This window comes from Dermacentor andersoni, chromosome 5 (assembly GCF_023375885.2).
Source record: "Dermacentor andersoni chromosome 5, qqDerAnde1_hic_scaffold, whole genome shotgun sequence".
In the NCBI taxonomy this organism is placed as follows: domain Eukaryota; kingdom Metazoa; phylum Arthropoda; class Arachnida; order Ixodida; family Ixodidae; genus Dermacentor; species Dermacentor andersoni.
Window position 1 is genome coordinate 92,971,128 of NC_092818.1, and position 15,015 is coordinate 92,986,142.

At 48.8% G+C, this 15,015-nt stretch overlaps 1 protein-coding gene across 1 annotated transcript in view; it reads left to right on the top strand.

Annotated features, from left to right (window-relative positions):
- LOC126530873 (uncharacterized) overlaps positions 1–15,015 on the top strand; it is a 57,513-nt gene that overhangs the window by 27,833 nt on the left and 14,665 nt on the right. Inside the window, exon 6 of the mRNA XM_050178178.3 lies at positions 6,441–6,733. Within this exon, the coding sequence (XP_050034135.3) occupies positions 6,441–6,733 (293 nt within the window). The remainder of the gene's footprint in view (positions 1–6,440; positions 6,734–15,015) is intronic.

The window sequence follows — 15,015 nt, forward strand, 5'->3', positions numbered from 1 at the left end:
AACTATAGCTGCCGGAAACTCTAGAACGCTTCTCCGGGGAAAAGATATATAAAACAGGTCGTAAAAGCGGTTAAAAAGCACCCGAGGCACCAAAAATGCAGCTCATGTGTAAGAAGTCTAAAAAGAGGAAAGAAATAGAGAATCCATAAAGACATAGTGAGCAACACTGACTAATTCTACAGCGTTAAAGAGAGGATAGAGAAAACAAAGAAGAGTGTAGTTAATTTGCTTTTCCTTTTATTCCCTGCTAGCTTCAACACCACTTAAGGAGGGAAGGTGTTTAAGCTGCTCTTCGATGACTCGAGTGCACGGTGGCAGCGCGGAGGAAGAGCCGTTGCCCGTTAAAGAGACGCTTTACTCGAACGCCAAGGCGTCTGTCAGGGTCCAAGCCCGAACCCCCGCTCCTTCCACGCAACCAAAACATGACTTTTTAAACCCTCCGTTGCACAAAAGAGTCATAAACCGGCCAATCACACATGCGGGTTCACACCATTGCAACCCATAGCACCAAAACTTTCGTGACGGACCCGGCATTGGTCAAAACAGTGGCGCAGTCTACAACACGCAAGGGGATACTGAAAGACGCGTGTCATCTCACTCTCCCCTACGTCAGACCCTGAGTATTGGTCTTGATGTACGCCGACACCGGAGGCCAAGCTCGAGCTCGCGCATGTAACCCGCGGGATAAGCATCTTCTGCAAGCAGCCACCACGCCAGCTGCCGAGAATGTTCCCACGAAGCCACGGCTATTGATGAATCGGGTGCCTGACCGTGGGCTAAGAAAACTCGGTCACCCCGGGCAGTTGTGGGCCAGGCCGCTCGAACGCCCCGAACACCGTACTTGGGACCCGATGGCGATCGCACCCACAACCATCCGTCGGTCGTAGCCGGCTAAGTGGTCGTAAAAATATCGCCGTTTTCTCAAGGCATTCTCAAAAGTCGCGCCGCGGATGCCGAACAGGGACACTGCAACCAGCTGGCCGTGTTTCGCGTCTCCCGATTTTCGCGACTACGCTTCCCCGACTGGCGCCGATGCCCACAAACAAACCGCAGAAGCGGTCGAGAATGTCAACGAGACATATCTGGGAAGTCCGGGGGTGTCTAGCGGTGGCGGTGGCTTCAAGCACACTCCAACCTATCTTCACGCCCGTAACCCCGAACGCTTCCCATTGAGTTCGAACCGCCTTCGCTTTTCTGCCGAGCGAGGGTGCGTATTTGGCGGCTCTTCCACGGCGCAAGCACTAAGCCGCATTTATTTCCATGCGTGGGTGTCTTCTGCGTCCCCTCTTCGTGAAGCCGAGCGCCGTTCTTCGACTGCAGTAATTGTCTGACACAGCAGCGTGTGAAATCGTCCTGCGCTTTCCAGTATACTCGTATAAACTGGGCCATACAACAGCCTCCTCCCAAATGATTCCTACCATTAACCCATGGCCCTCAGTCCCCAGCACCTGCGGAGCACCTGACCTGTAACACAGCAGAGGGTGCTAAGAACCTCTGGGTCCGGACAGGCCGCCAATGGAAACTGACCCTGTCAATTTTTATATGCCGAATTCTGTCGAGTGAGGCTATAGCTTAGCAGGATTCTTTGAGGAACTATCAGACTTTGTTGGGGGTATCATCGGCGTTAGTGAGATGAGAAGAACTGGCGAGGCTTACACATTGCTGATTAACGGCCATGTCCTCCGCTATAGAAGTCTCCCAGATAAGAAGAAATACGGGGTAGGATTCGTAATCCATGAAGACATAGTGAGCAACACTGACTAATTCTACAGCGTTAAAGAGAGGATAGCTGTAGTAATAAAACTTAATAAGAGATATAGATTAAAGGTAGTACAAGCCTACGCTCCAACATCCAGTCACGATGATGATGAAGTAGACCAATTTTATGAAGATGTTGAATTAGCGATGAGAAAAGTGTAAACTCAGTATATGGTACTAATGGGTGACTTCAATGCAAAAGCGGGGGGAAAAGGCTGGTGAACAAGCAATTGGCAACTACGGCGTTGATTCTGTGAACGCTAGGATGCTGGTAGAATTCGCAGAATGTAATAGGCTTCGAATAATGAACACCTTCTGCAGGAAGCAAAGCACCAAGAACTGGACCTGGAAAAGCCCTAATGGTGAAAAAAGAAATGAAATTGATTTCACCGATCCCAGCATAGTGTAGCGCGTAGAACTGTTAGGTAGGGTAAAGGGGAGGTGCAATGATCATAGGTTAGTGAGGGCTCGGATTCATCTCAGTTTGAAGAGAGAAAGAGTAAAATTGGTCAAGAAAAAACAGGTCAACCTAGAGGCAGTAAGGGTAAAAGCAGACAAATTCAGGCTGGCACTTGCAAACAAATATACAACGTTAGAACAGAGAGATGAAGATTACATAGAGGCAATGAATGAAACTGTAACTAGCTTGGCTTGAGAAGCAACAATTGAAGTGGGAGGCAAGGCACCAAAGCAACCGATAGGCAAGCTCTCCCAAGTAACAAAGGACCTAATAAATAAACTACAAAGAATGAAAGTGTTCAACTCAAGAGATACGCTAAAATTCGCCGAAGTGCCGAAACTGTTCAATAAGGCGAAAATAAGTGATATTCGAAACTATAGCATGAGAAAAACTGATGAAGCCTTAAAAAATGGACGCAGCCGGAAATCAGCGAGAAAGGACCTCGACATAGGACAAGCCAAGATGTATGCACTGAAAGATAAGCAGGGTAATATCATCAGCAAGATATAGTAAAAGAAGCGGAAGAATTCTGTACTGACATGCACAATACCCAGACGAGTCAAGACACCTCCATTACAAACAGTAATAAACAGGACATAGAAACTCGTCCTATAACTATCGATGAGGTCAGAAGGGCCTTGCAAGACGTGAAACGAGGAAGAGAGGCAGGAGACGATGGAATAACAGTCGATTTAGTCAAAGATGGAGGAGACATAATGCTTGGAAAACTTGTGGCTCTTTATACGAAGTGTCTGTCGACTGTAAGGGTCCCAGAAAACTGGAAGAATGCCAACATTATACTAATCCACAAGAAAGGAGACGTTAAAGAATTGAAAAATTATAGGCCCATAAGCGCCACTCTTAGAATTATATAAAATATTTACCAAAATAATATCCAATGGAATAACAGCAACTCTGGACCTTTGTCAACCAAGGGAAAAGGCTGGCTTCTGGAAGCGATACTCTATACTGGATCACATCCATGTCATTGATCAGGTTATCGAGAGATCCGCAATGTATAATAAGCCTCTCTAAATGGCTTTCATAGATTACGAAAAGGCATTTGATTCAGTGGCGATACCAGCAGTCATAGAGGCAATACGTAATCAAGGAGTACAGAAAGCTTGCGTAAAGACCTTATAAAATATCTACAGAGGTTAAAGCTACCTTAATTCTACACAAGAAAAGCAGGTAGATACCTATAAAGAAAGGGGTCAGACAAGGAGGCACAATCTCTTCGATATTATTCACTGCGTGCTTGGAAAAAGTATTCAAGCTATTAAACTGGGTAGGCTTAGGAGTAAGACTCGACGGTGAATATATCAGCAACCTTAGGGTTGGCGATGCCATTGTTCTATTCGGCAACGATGCAGACGAGTTACAAGAAGTGATTGAGGACCTTAACAGATGATGTAAGAGTGTGTTGAAGATTAATATGCATAAGACGAAGATAATAATGAATAGCCAGCCAAGGGAACAAAAGTTCAAGATCGCCAGTCATGCTGTTGAGTGTGTGAAGGAGTACGTTTACCTCGGTCAATTAATCACAGGGGACCCTGATCATGAGAAGGAAATTCATAGAAGAATAAAAATGGGTTGGATCGCATACGGCAGGCATTGTCAGCTCGTAACTGGAAGCTTACCGTTATCATTGAAAAGGAAGGTGTAAAATGGGTGCATTCTACCAGTGCTGACATATGGGGCAGAGACTTGAAGGCTGACAAAGAAGCTCGAGAACAAGTTAAGGACCGTGAAAAGAGTGATGGAACGAAGATTGCTAGGCATGGCGTTAAGAGACAGAAAGAGAGCAGTTTGGATCAGAGAGCAAACGGGTATAGACGATATTCTAATTGACATCAAGAGAAAAAACTGGAGCTGGTCAGGTCATGTAATGCACCGGTTAGATAATCGTTGGACCATTAGGGTTATAGAATGGGTACCAAGAGAGGGGAAACGCAGTCGAGGACGGTGGAAGACTAGGTGAAGCGATGAAATGAGGAAATTCGCGTGCGCTAGTTGGGATCGGTTGGCGCAGGACAGGGGCAATTGGAGGTCATAGGGAGAGGCCTTCGTCCGGCAGTGGTCATAAAACAGGGTGATGATGATTATGACAACAGCGATACCAACTCTCTATGCCCCACACTAACTATAGAGTAGTAGGAGAAGCTGGTGCGCTGCATCACTTTGTGTTGCTGATAATCGAGGCCTTTCCTCGAGAGGCTGTTAGAAGGGGCGCTGATGCAGCGTCGCGTGTTGAACGACTTGCACCACTTTCTCTGATTACTCGCTTCGTTTTCTCCTGTCCCTTTCTTTTCTCCTTCTAGAGCTATTTCTTACACATGCGCTGCCTTTTTGGTGCCTCAGATTTTGTACACCGTGTTTTACCGTTTTACCACTTTTTTTTTACTTTTTCTTCGCCGGGTAAGTGTTTTAGCGTTTCATGGCGCTAGTTTCTTTTTGTACAATTTTCCATTGTTCTTTTTTTACCTTTTTAACAATCTCTCTCTTTGAGGTACAATTTTTTTCTTGTTGCCGTATTTTGCTTCTTGTTTTATGTTGTTGTCACGGCGTTGCTTTCTATGCGGGCGTGATTTCTATCCATGGGTGTGCGGCTCGGCCCTCGCCTCGATCCCCAATTATGTATTTCAATTTATTTTGCAAGTAATATCCGCCGCTTTGAGTAGACTAGCTGATGAATTAGAATTGTGTGATCTGCCACTGGATAATTAAGGTAAAATTAATATATTCACTGACATACCCGGTACTTGGCTAAAACGATATTGTAGGGGTGTCAGAATATTTGAAACGTCCGAATAACGGATCGAATATTGCCCTCTTCCACTCGGTGTTCGAATAAAATAGTCAGTGTTCGTAAATACGGGTATTTTTCGAATAGTTATGGAATACTTTAGCTCACCAACTGTGCGCGATCAAACATAAAAATGAAACAAAAGTGCTATACACTTCATCATGGCGGCCGTAGTAAATCTAAAACAGAAGTTACATCTAGTGGAGCGCGTTACGTCAGAGCAAGACCTTTGCGGCCGCTACCATTCGCCCTCACCAATGAGTCCTTAATACGCGAATTAAAAGTACTTATCTGCTGCTAATTCTCCATTTGTGCTTTTATCACGATAGAAATTGTATGGAGACTCCAAGCGCATTTCTTCCGTCGTCGTCACCGTCGTCGTCACCGTCGCCGTTATGTTCCATATGAAGCCCAAGCGTGATCATAATGTCACCGCACCGTATGCTGTATGCACGAGTAAAAACGTATGAGGGTGAACCGGCGACGGCGGCTTAATCTCGCGCGCTCAAGATAGGAAAGCGGGGAGGAAGCGCGCCGTCTACAGTCGCGCGCAAGGCACCGGGGGGGGGGGGGGGGACGTTTTACTCCAGCGGCTGCTGTGTATGGCGCAGCCGCGTTCGCACTTGGATGTAGCTCGATGTTTTTTTAGCGCAATTGTGCTCTACTGTTTTTCCATAGACTTAGTATTGAATAAAACAAGTTTTACTCCTTAGAAGCAAACACACTTGGATATACGGCTGCTAATGCGTTGTTTTAGATCATTTTGATTTTTCTTGTTGTTACTTTTCGGGGTTTTTATTGCAGCCAGTCGCGGGGAGCCTCACGTAGCAGCGAGCCCGAGCCAGCGCCACTCGAGCGCTGCGAAGCATGGACTGAACGCGCGGAGTGATTATATTTAGTGACAGAACTGCTTGCGTAGCTTTCACAGCGTTGCACCTGATGTCTGAAACGGAGTGTGGTTCGCATTGAAGCGAGACGGTAGCACGGAAGTCGATTCGCTCGCTGCGTGCTGCCGCGCCTCCAGCGTTGTGAAAGCCAGCTTCCGCGGTCGTCGAATGAGATGTGTTCATATTTGCTTGTGAGCGCGTGGCACCACGCTTGTTAATTTAGTTAGCAAGCGAATATTCAATAGTTTATACCGCCGATAAAACCACTATCCTTACTTCGTCTACTAACTGCTATCGCAATGCATGCTTCGCAACGTTCAATAATGTAACAATTTGCGAATGTTGCGAACATACTGGGATGTCAAGATGATTTTATATTATTGGTGATAACGACTGTTTATTATTTGTATACTCGCTATTCGATTCGATTTAAGTCTGGCACTTTTGTCTCAAAACCTACTGTTCGCGCACCCCTAGGATTTTCTTATGTGTTTAGACTACAGCTGGAAGTGAATTTCGATTCCAGGGCCGAAACTCTGGACATGGAGCAGGCGAAGAGGCAGGAAGTTCACGAAGCCACTACGCATGACATCGCCTTAAGCGCGTCGCGCCATGCCGAGGAGCATCGAGACAAAATGGAGCAGCTGCAAGCAGAGCGGGAGGCCGCATTACGTGAACACGAGGAGAGGTTGCAACGCATGCGCGAAGAATGCAAGCTGCGCGCCCAGAAACGCGAGCAAGAGGAGCGTGAACACTTCGAAGACTTGGAACGGCTGCAGAGGGAGCGTCAACGGCAGCCCGTACAGCGCCTTGTGGCTGGTAAGCGTATTGAACACACATGCGTTTGGTATATATGAATGCCACTTTATGGGCATTTCCTGAATTGTAGGGTGAACAATTTCATCGACAATAAATGCACATAACAAACGCGTATCTCGCTTGCGCGGCAACGAGAATTATTTACGGGGCCTCCCTTCTCAATAAAATATAAGTTTCTCGCTGCTCTAGGGCGCACTCGCATATAGCTAGTAGCTCTTGCTGTTGGGTGAGTTGATGCATGTCGAACAATAACGAATTCAGCGCCGAAACGCGATCACCATGGAGGAAAGTACATATAGATTGGACGAGCGCTAACTTGCAGCTGTTTATCTTTGCAGACAGTAAGCATATAAAAGCTAGTTTTTCATAACGCACGCGCACCGTGCATGTGCTGGCACCTCGATTCAATCTAACAACTAAAGATCATTATTCAAATGACTTCGTTGCATAATCAAACTCAATGATGTATCACTTACTCAATTTTTACCTTTCTTTTAAATAATTAAAGGCTTCCAAGATTTTGCGAGCTACTTTGTTTTTGCTCCTTCCCAAGATCAGTTTCTCCGCAAGGCGTGGGTCACATCCACACACGAGTGAACATGCACTTTAAGTCGTGAATAAGAAAAGCGTGCACTCAACGTGCCTGTGACTTCATGGGAGTGGGAGCCACGCTATTGGAGATACGGATCCTGGGAAGGAGCAAGAAGAAAGTTGCTCGCGAAGTCTTAATTGGAAGCCTTTTTATTGCGATAGCAATTATATGGGCACTCCAAGCGCATTTCCGCCGCCGTTGTCGGCGTCGGCGGGGTGTTCCGTATAAATTCCAATTGCGATAGCATCGCGGCAGCGCGCCGTATGCTGTGGGTGGGAGTGAAAGCGTGTGAGGGTGAACAGACGATGGTGACTCAATCTCGCGCACGAAATGGACAAAGGCGGGGAAGAAGCGCGCCGTCTCACGTAGCGCGCAAGGCACCGGTGGAAAGGGAGGGGGTGAGGGCGTTTCATACTGGCGGCGGCTGCTTATGGCCCGGCCACGCTGGCCCTATCTTCAAAAGTGGTTTGTGATGAGGACAGAGTGTACTGAGTCCTGCTAGCTTCGTGTGCGCTGTGTTCTCGCCGCTTAGTTTGCGTTCAAGCGAGTGGCATCATGAAGGGCAATTCGCTCGCTGCTGCTGCCGCTCTTCCTCACGCCAGCGTTTTGAGCGAGAGTTGTCCGCAGTCATAGAATGAAATTCATGTGTTCATGTTTGCCGGTACTCGCGCGACACCGTGCTTGTTAGTTCAGACAGCAAGCGAATGTTTGCAAGTTTATACGGCCTGTAAAACTACCATCCCTTTGTATATCTCTAATAATTTGCTATCGCAATCGGTGTTTTGCCTTTCAGGTGAAAGCGCGATATTTTTTTGTATCATAAAGAAAGGTGCAAATTGTGTAATTGATGCATCAGTGAGTTTACTTGACTTAGAAATACATCATCTGGAAAGTGTTTGCTAGTTTTTCGTGTGTGAAGCGAGGAGCGAGGGCACATGCGCCGGGCGTGCTTTATGAAAAAAAAGAGATCTTTTATATCGTTACGGTGCAACCAAAGTGACGCCAGTGAGAAGAAGGCGATTTAAGGTGCAAAGGTGCAATCAGTCTCGACAGCCATCTTGATTATGTTTCCTTGTCTCTCTTGGAAATATTGTAAATACATCTTTATATGTGACTTCAACGTAACAACTTGGTGAGAAGTGCGGGGTACCAACAAGAAACAACTGAGCTCCACAGTGGTCGTCACCTCGGACTGGACAACATGACGGACGAAACAGCACCCGACATGGCATGGCCCACACACATCAACGCCTACAACCCCGACTGAAGGAACGTTCTGCGGCACCGACCACCTCGACATGGAAGACTGGATCGCCACGTATGAGCGTGTAAGTGCTCACAACAAATGGAATCCGACGATTATGTTGGCTAACTTGGTCTTCTACCTACAAGGAATGGCGAAGGCCACGATATGACCACCAGGAGAAAGATTTTTACCCATAGGACAATCAATGTCCTACATATGTCCAGCAGAGATCCGAAACGGGACATTCGAACGCCCCTAGGACATATCTAAGAAGCCTGTGGATCATTCTTGCATCTCCAAGAATGATCCACCAAGAATTATGCCAAAGAATTATCCAATGAACGTCATAATGGGACATTCGGACGTCCAGGAGATGTCCAAATACGGATTATATTTATTGCATCATCCCGAGTACGTCCTAAGGACATTTTTGTCAGGATGCAGGATTCTTCTGGGAGATTGTGTTACCAATCGTCCAAAGAACGTTTGTGGGACATTTGGTTGTGGATTTAGGGTATCCACAGGACGTCCTCATTGATTATAAATTAACATAATAAGGACGTACCTCATGATGTGCCGTAGGAGTGCGGCAGGACTGCTGCATTTTACACATCATTAACAATGTAAGTCTGGCCTGGTCTTGGGTTTTGTTGTGGGGAAATGATGTAAAAGAATTGCATGGCTCTTGAAGATCCATCCCAGCGGTCCAATAAGGCGACCAAACATTTTTCTCATGCAAAAGCTGAAGTACCACGAGACAGGCCAGGTACGCAGCCCATCGCATCTCAAAGCACGTTAAAGAAAGCTGCACTGTAGTTAAGCATTGTGCAAATAATTCTCTGCTATGATAAGCTAATACATTACATAAAACTTGATACAAATGCATTAATTCAAAACATATAGACATGCAAGCTACACTTGCGCTAACGGGAACCGAAGCTACAAAAACAAGTTCTACAGGCTGCTGAATAATCTGACAGTCTCATTAAATATACAGCATTTATTTCATTAAAATAAATTTCAATAAGCAGTGCCGCCATCTTTTTTTATCCTTTCACGGATGTTAGCCAGCCCAGCTACCCCTCTACGAGACCATGCAGCGCCACCACCTTTCTTGTTCACTTCACGGATGTTAGCCAGCCCAGATGCCGCTCTACGAGCCGATGCGGCGCCGCCATCTTTTTTGTTCACTTCACGGATATTAGCCAGCCCAGATACCGCCTACGAGAACATGCAGCGCCGCTATCTTTTTGTTCCCTTGACGAATGTTAGCCAGCCCAGATACCCTTCTACGAGACCAGGCAGCGCCGCAATCTGTTTTATTCCCTTCACGAATGTTAGCCAGCCCAGATACCCCTCTAAGAGACCATGCCGCGAGGCCATCTTTTTTGTTCCCTTGACGAGTGTTAGCCAGCCCAGATGCCCCACTACAAGACCATGCAGCGCCGTGATCCTTTTGTTCCTTTCACGTATGTTAGCCAGCCCAGATACCCCTCTAGGAAACCATGCCGCGACGCCATCTTTTTTGTTCCCTTGACGAATGTTAGCCGGCCCAGATGCCCCTCTACGAGACCATACAGCGCCACCACCTTTCTTGTTCACTTCACGGATGTTAGCCAGCCCAGATGTCTCTCTACGAGCCGATGCGGCGCCGCCATCTTTTTTGTTCACTTCACGGATGTTAGCCAGCCCAGATACCGCCTACGAGAACATGCAGCGCCGCAATCTTTTTTGTTCCCTTGACGAATGTTAGGCAGCCCTGATGCCCCTATACTAGACCATGCAGCGCCGCCATCTTTTTTCTTCACTTCTCAGATGTTAGCCAGCCCAGATACCGCCTACGAGAACATGCAGTGCCGCTATCTTTTTTGTTCCCTTGACGAATGTTAGGCAGCCCAGATACCCTTCTACGAGACCAGGCAGCGCCGCAATCTGTTTTGTTCCCTTCACGAATGTTAGCCAGCCCAGATACCCCTCTAGGAGACCATGCCGCGACGCCATCTTTTTTGTTCCCTTGACGAATGTTCGCCAGCCCAGATGCCCCTGTACGAGACCATGTAGCTCCGTGATCTTTTTTGTTCCTTTCATGTATGTTAGCCAGCCCAGATACCGCCTACGAGAACATGCAGCGCCGCTACCTTTTTTGTTCCCTTGACGAATGTTAGGCAGCCCAGATACCCTTCTACGAGACCAGGCAGCGCCGCAATCTGTTTTGTTCCCTTCACGAATGTTAGCCAGCCCAGATACCCCTCTAGGAGACCATGCCGCGACGCCAACTTTTTTGTTCCCTTGGCGAATGTTAGCCAGCCCAGATGCCCCTCTAGGAGACCATGCAGCGCCACCACCTTTCTTGTTCACTTCACGGATGTTAGCCAGCGCAGAGGCCCCTCTACAAGCCGATGTGGCACCGCCATCTTTTTTTGTTCACTTCACGGATGTTAGCCAGCCCAGATACCGCCTACGAGAACATGCAGCGCCGCTATCTTTTTGTTCCCTTGATGAGTGTTAGCCAGCCCAGATGCCCCTCTACGAGACCATGCAGCGCCGTGATCTTTTTTGTTCCTTTCACGGATGTTAGCCAGCCCAGATACCCCTCTAGGAGACCATGCAGCGCCACCACCTTTCTTGTTCACTTCATGCATGTTAGCCAGCCCAGATGCCCCTCTACTAGACCATGCAGCGCCGCCATCTTTTTTGTTCACTTCACGGATGTTCGCCAGCCCAGATACCGCCTACGAGAACATGCAGCGCCGCTATCTTTTTTGTTCCCTTGACGAATGTTAGGCAGCCCAGATGCCCCTCTACGAGACCATGCAGCGCCGTGATCTTTTTTGTTCCTTTCACGGATGTTAGCCAGCCCAGATACCCCTCTAGGAGACCATGCAGCGCCACCACCTTTCTTGTTCACTTCATGCATGTTAGCCAGCCCAGATGCCCCTCTACTAGACCATGCAGCGCCGCCATCTTTTTTGTTCACTTCACGGATGTTCGCCAGCCCAGATACCGCCTACGAGAACATGCAGCGCCGCTATCTTTTTGTTCCCTTGATGAGTGTTAGCCAGCCCAGATGCCCCTCTACGAGACCATGCAGCGCCGTGATCTTTTTTGTTCCTTTCACGGATGTTAGCCAGCCCAGATACCCCTCTAGGAGACCATGCAGCGCCACCACCTTTCTTGTTCACTTCATGCATGTTAGCCAGCCCAGATGCCCCTCTACTAGACCATGCAGCGCCGCCATCTTTTTTGTTCACTTCACGGATGTTCGCCAGCCCAGATACCGCCTACGAGAACATGCAGCGCCGCTATCTTTTTTGTTCCCTTGACGAATGTTAGGCAGCCCTGATGCCCCTCTACTAGACCATGCAGCGCCGCCATCTTTTTTCTTCACTTCTCAGATGTTAGCCAGCCCAGATACCGCCTACGAGAACATGCAGCGCCGCTATCTTTTTTGTTCCCTTGACGAATGTTAGGCAGCCCAGATACCCTTCTACGAGACCAGGCAGCGCCGCAATCTGTTTTGTTCCCTTCACGAATGTTAGCCAGCCCAGATACCCCTCTAGGAGACCATGCCGCGACGCCATCTTTTTTGTTCCCTTGACGAATGTTCGCCAGCCCAGATGCCCCTCTACGAGACCATGTAGCTCCGTGATCTTTTTTGTTCCTTTCATGTATGTTAGCCAGCCCAGATACCACCTACGAGAACATGCAGCGCCGCTATCTTTTTGTTCCCTTGATGAGTGTTAGCCAGCCCAGATGCCCCTCTACGAGACCATGCAGCGCCGTGATCTTTTTTGTTCCTTTCACGGATGTTAGCCAGCCCAGATACCCCTCTAGGAGACCATGCAGCGCCACCACCTTTCTTGTTCACTTCATGCATGTTAGCCAGCCCAGATGCCCCTCTACTAGACCATGCAGTGCCGCCATCTTTTTTGTTCACTTCACGGATGTTAGCCAGCCCAGATGCCCCTCTACTAGACCATGCAGCGCCGCCATCTTTTTTGTTCACTTCACGGATGTTAGCCAGCCCAGATACCGCCTACGAGAACATGCAGCGCCGCTATCTTTTTTGTTCCCTTGACGAATGTTAGGCAGCCCAGATGCCCCTCTACGAGACCATGCAGCGCCGTGATCTTTTTTGTTCCTTTCACGGATGTTAGCCAGCCCAGATACCGCCTACGAGAACATGCAGCGCCGCTATCTTTTTTGTTCCCTTGACGAATGTTAGGCAGCCCTGATGCCCCTCTACTAGACCATGCAGCGCCGCCATCTTTTTTCTTCACTTCTCAGATGTTAGCCAGCCCAGATGCCGCCTACGAGAACATGCAGCGCCGCTATCTTTTTTGTTCCCTTGACGAATGTTAGGCCGCCCAGATACCCTTCTACGAGACCAGGCAGCGCCGCAATCTGTTTTGTTCCCTTCACGAATGTTAGCCAGCCCAGATACCCCTCTAGGAGACCATGCCGCGACGCCATCTTTTTTGTTCCCTTGACGAATGTTCGCCAGCCCAGATGCCCCTCTACGAGACCATGTAGCTCCGTGATCTTTTTTGTTCCTTTCATGTATGTTAGCCAGCCCAGATACCGCCTACGAGAACATGCAGCGCCGCTACCTTTTTTGTTCCCTTGACGAATGTTAGGCAGCCCAGATGCCCCTCTACGAGACCATGCAGCGCCGTTTTCTTTTTTGTTCCTTTCTCGTATGTTAGCCAGCCCAGATACCCCTCTAGGAGACCATGCCGCGAGGCCATCTTTTTTCTTCCCTTGACGAATGTTAGCCAGCCCAGATACCCTTCTACGAGACCAGGCAGCGCCGCAATCTGTTTTGTTCCCTTCACGAATGTTAGCCAGCCCAGATACCCTTCTAGGAGACCATGCCGCGACGCCAACTTTTTTGTTCCCTTGGCGAATGTTAGCCAGCCCAAATGCCCCTCTAGGAGACCATGCAGCGCCACCACCTTTCTTGTTCACTTCACGGATGTTAGCCAGCGCAGATGCCCCTCTACAAGCCGATGTGGCGCCGCCATCTTTTTTAGAGCGCAGCTCTTTGGCGTCCGTTCCTGGGTTTCGCGTCGTCGTCGGCGTTGTCGTCGGCGTCGTAACCAGCTCCGCCCCCCTTTCATCCCCCCAGCGCTAGCAGCGACCGACTGATACCGCTGGATGCCGCTGACGCCGCTAGAGAGTCAAGATAACGTGACTGCATAGAACACCGTCGCCGCCATGCAGAAAGAGGAGGAAAGGGTCCCCCCCCCCTGTTCTTGTGTGGCGGATAGGGTGCTCTTCAGTTGCCGACGCGCCGGTTATTTCACGTAGGCCCCGGCACGTCGACGAATACGTGACCACCTTCCCACGGCTAGACCTGGTTCTTAGCGCTGCGGAAGCGAGGGTATCATATTGTTTGTGTCGGCATCGGCGGCGTTGTCCCTGAAACCAACTCCGCAGCTGGGGTTGACTCACTATCGGCGTCAGCGGCATCAGTCAGTCGCTGCTATCTCTTCCCTCCTCCCTTTATCGTGTTGTCCGCTTGCTGCGCGCGCTTCTGCCCCCATCGTTTGCCGCTGGGTGTACACGCCGCCCCCCTCCCCCCTCTTCCTGCGAGTCTCCGGTTGTCAAAGCGCCGGCTCGAACTTAATTCCTTTCTTCGCTCCTCCTCCAATGCAACCCCTGTGCGGTGGCAATCAGAGAGCCAGATCGGTGGCGGCGGATGTATATATGTGCACCGCCCGAGCCGAAATTGCCGCTGCCGTTCGCCCTGTGCGGTGGCAATCAGAGAGCCAGATCGGTGGCGGCGGATCTGTATATGTGCACCGCCCGAGCCGAAATTGCCGCTGCCGTTCGCCACTGCGAAATTATCTTGCTGGTAGTAGCTGCCTACTTCGCCCCTACCGCACTCACGAAAGACGTCGTGCACTTCCTGCAACTCGCATTAACCGTCCATCGATCCACACCGATGTTAGTAGTGCACGGGGGACTTTAATGTTGACATAAAGACAAACAGCAATTTCCTAACACTTATGCGGGAGAACATCCCGTTCCTCTCGCTCGTAACGCGTCCCACGGCTGTGACAACCTCGCGAGGCACTTGTATAGATCTCGTCTTTGAGAATCAAGCATTGGTGTACCAAGTCGAACATATATCAGTCTATTTCTCCGACCACAAAGCTTCCTTCATGACTGTCAAGAACTGTTAGTGGAGTCTCTGTTAAAGGAATACGTGTGAAAAATAAAAAAAAAATTCTGTGATAGCGCATACATGTGTTGCTCGATTTCTTTGCCTCAATCTATCGAAAAGGTGAAACAGCTTATTTGCTGCGCTCAAATTTCGCATTAGGAAGTAACGTAATCGTCGGTAATTTTTTTGTTCACTTCACGGATGTTAGCCAGCCCAGATACCGCCTACGAGAACATGCAGCGTCGCTATCATTTTTGTTCTCTTGACGAATGTTA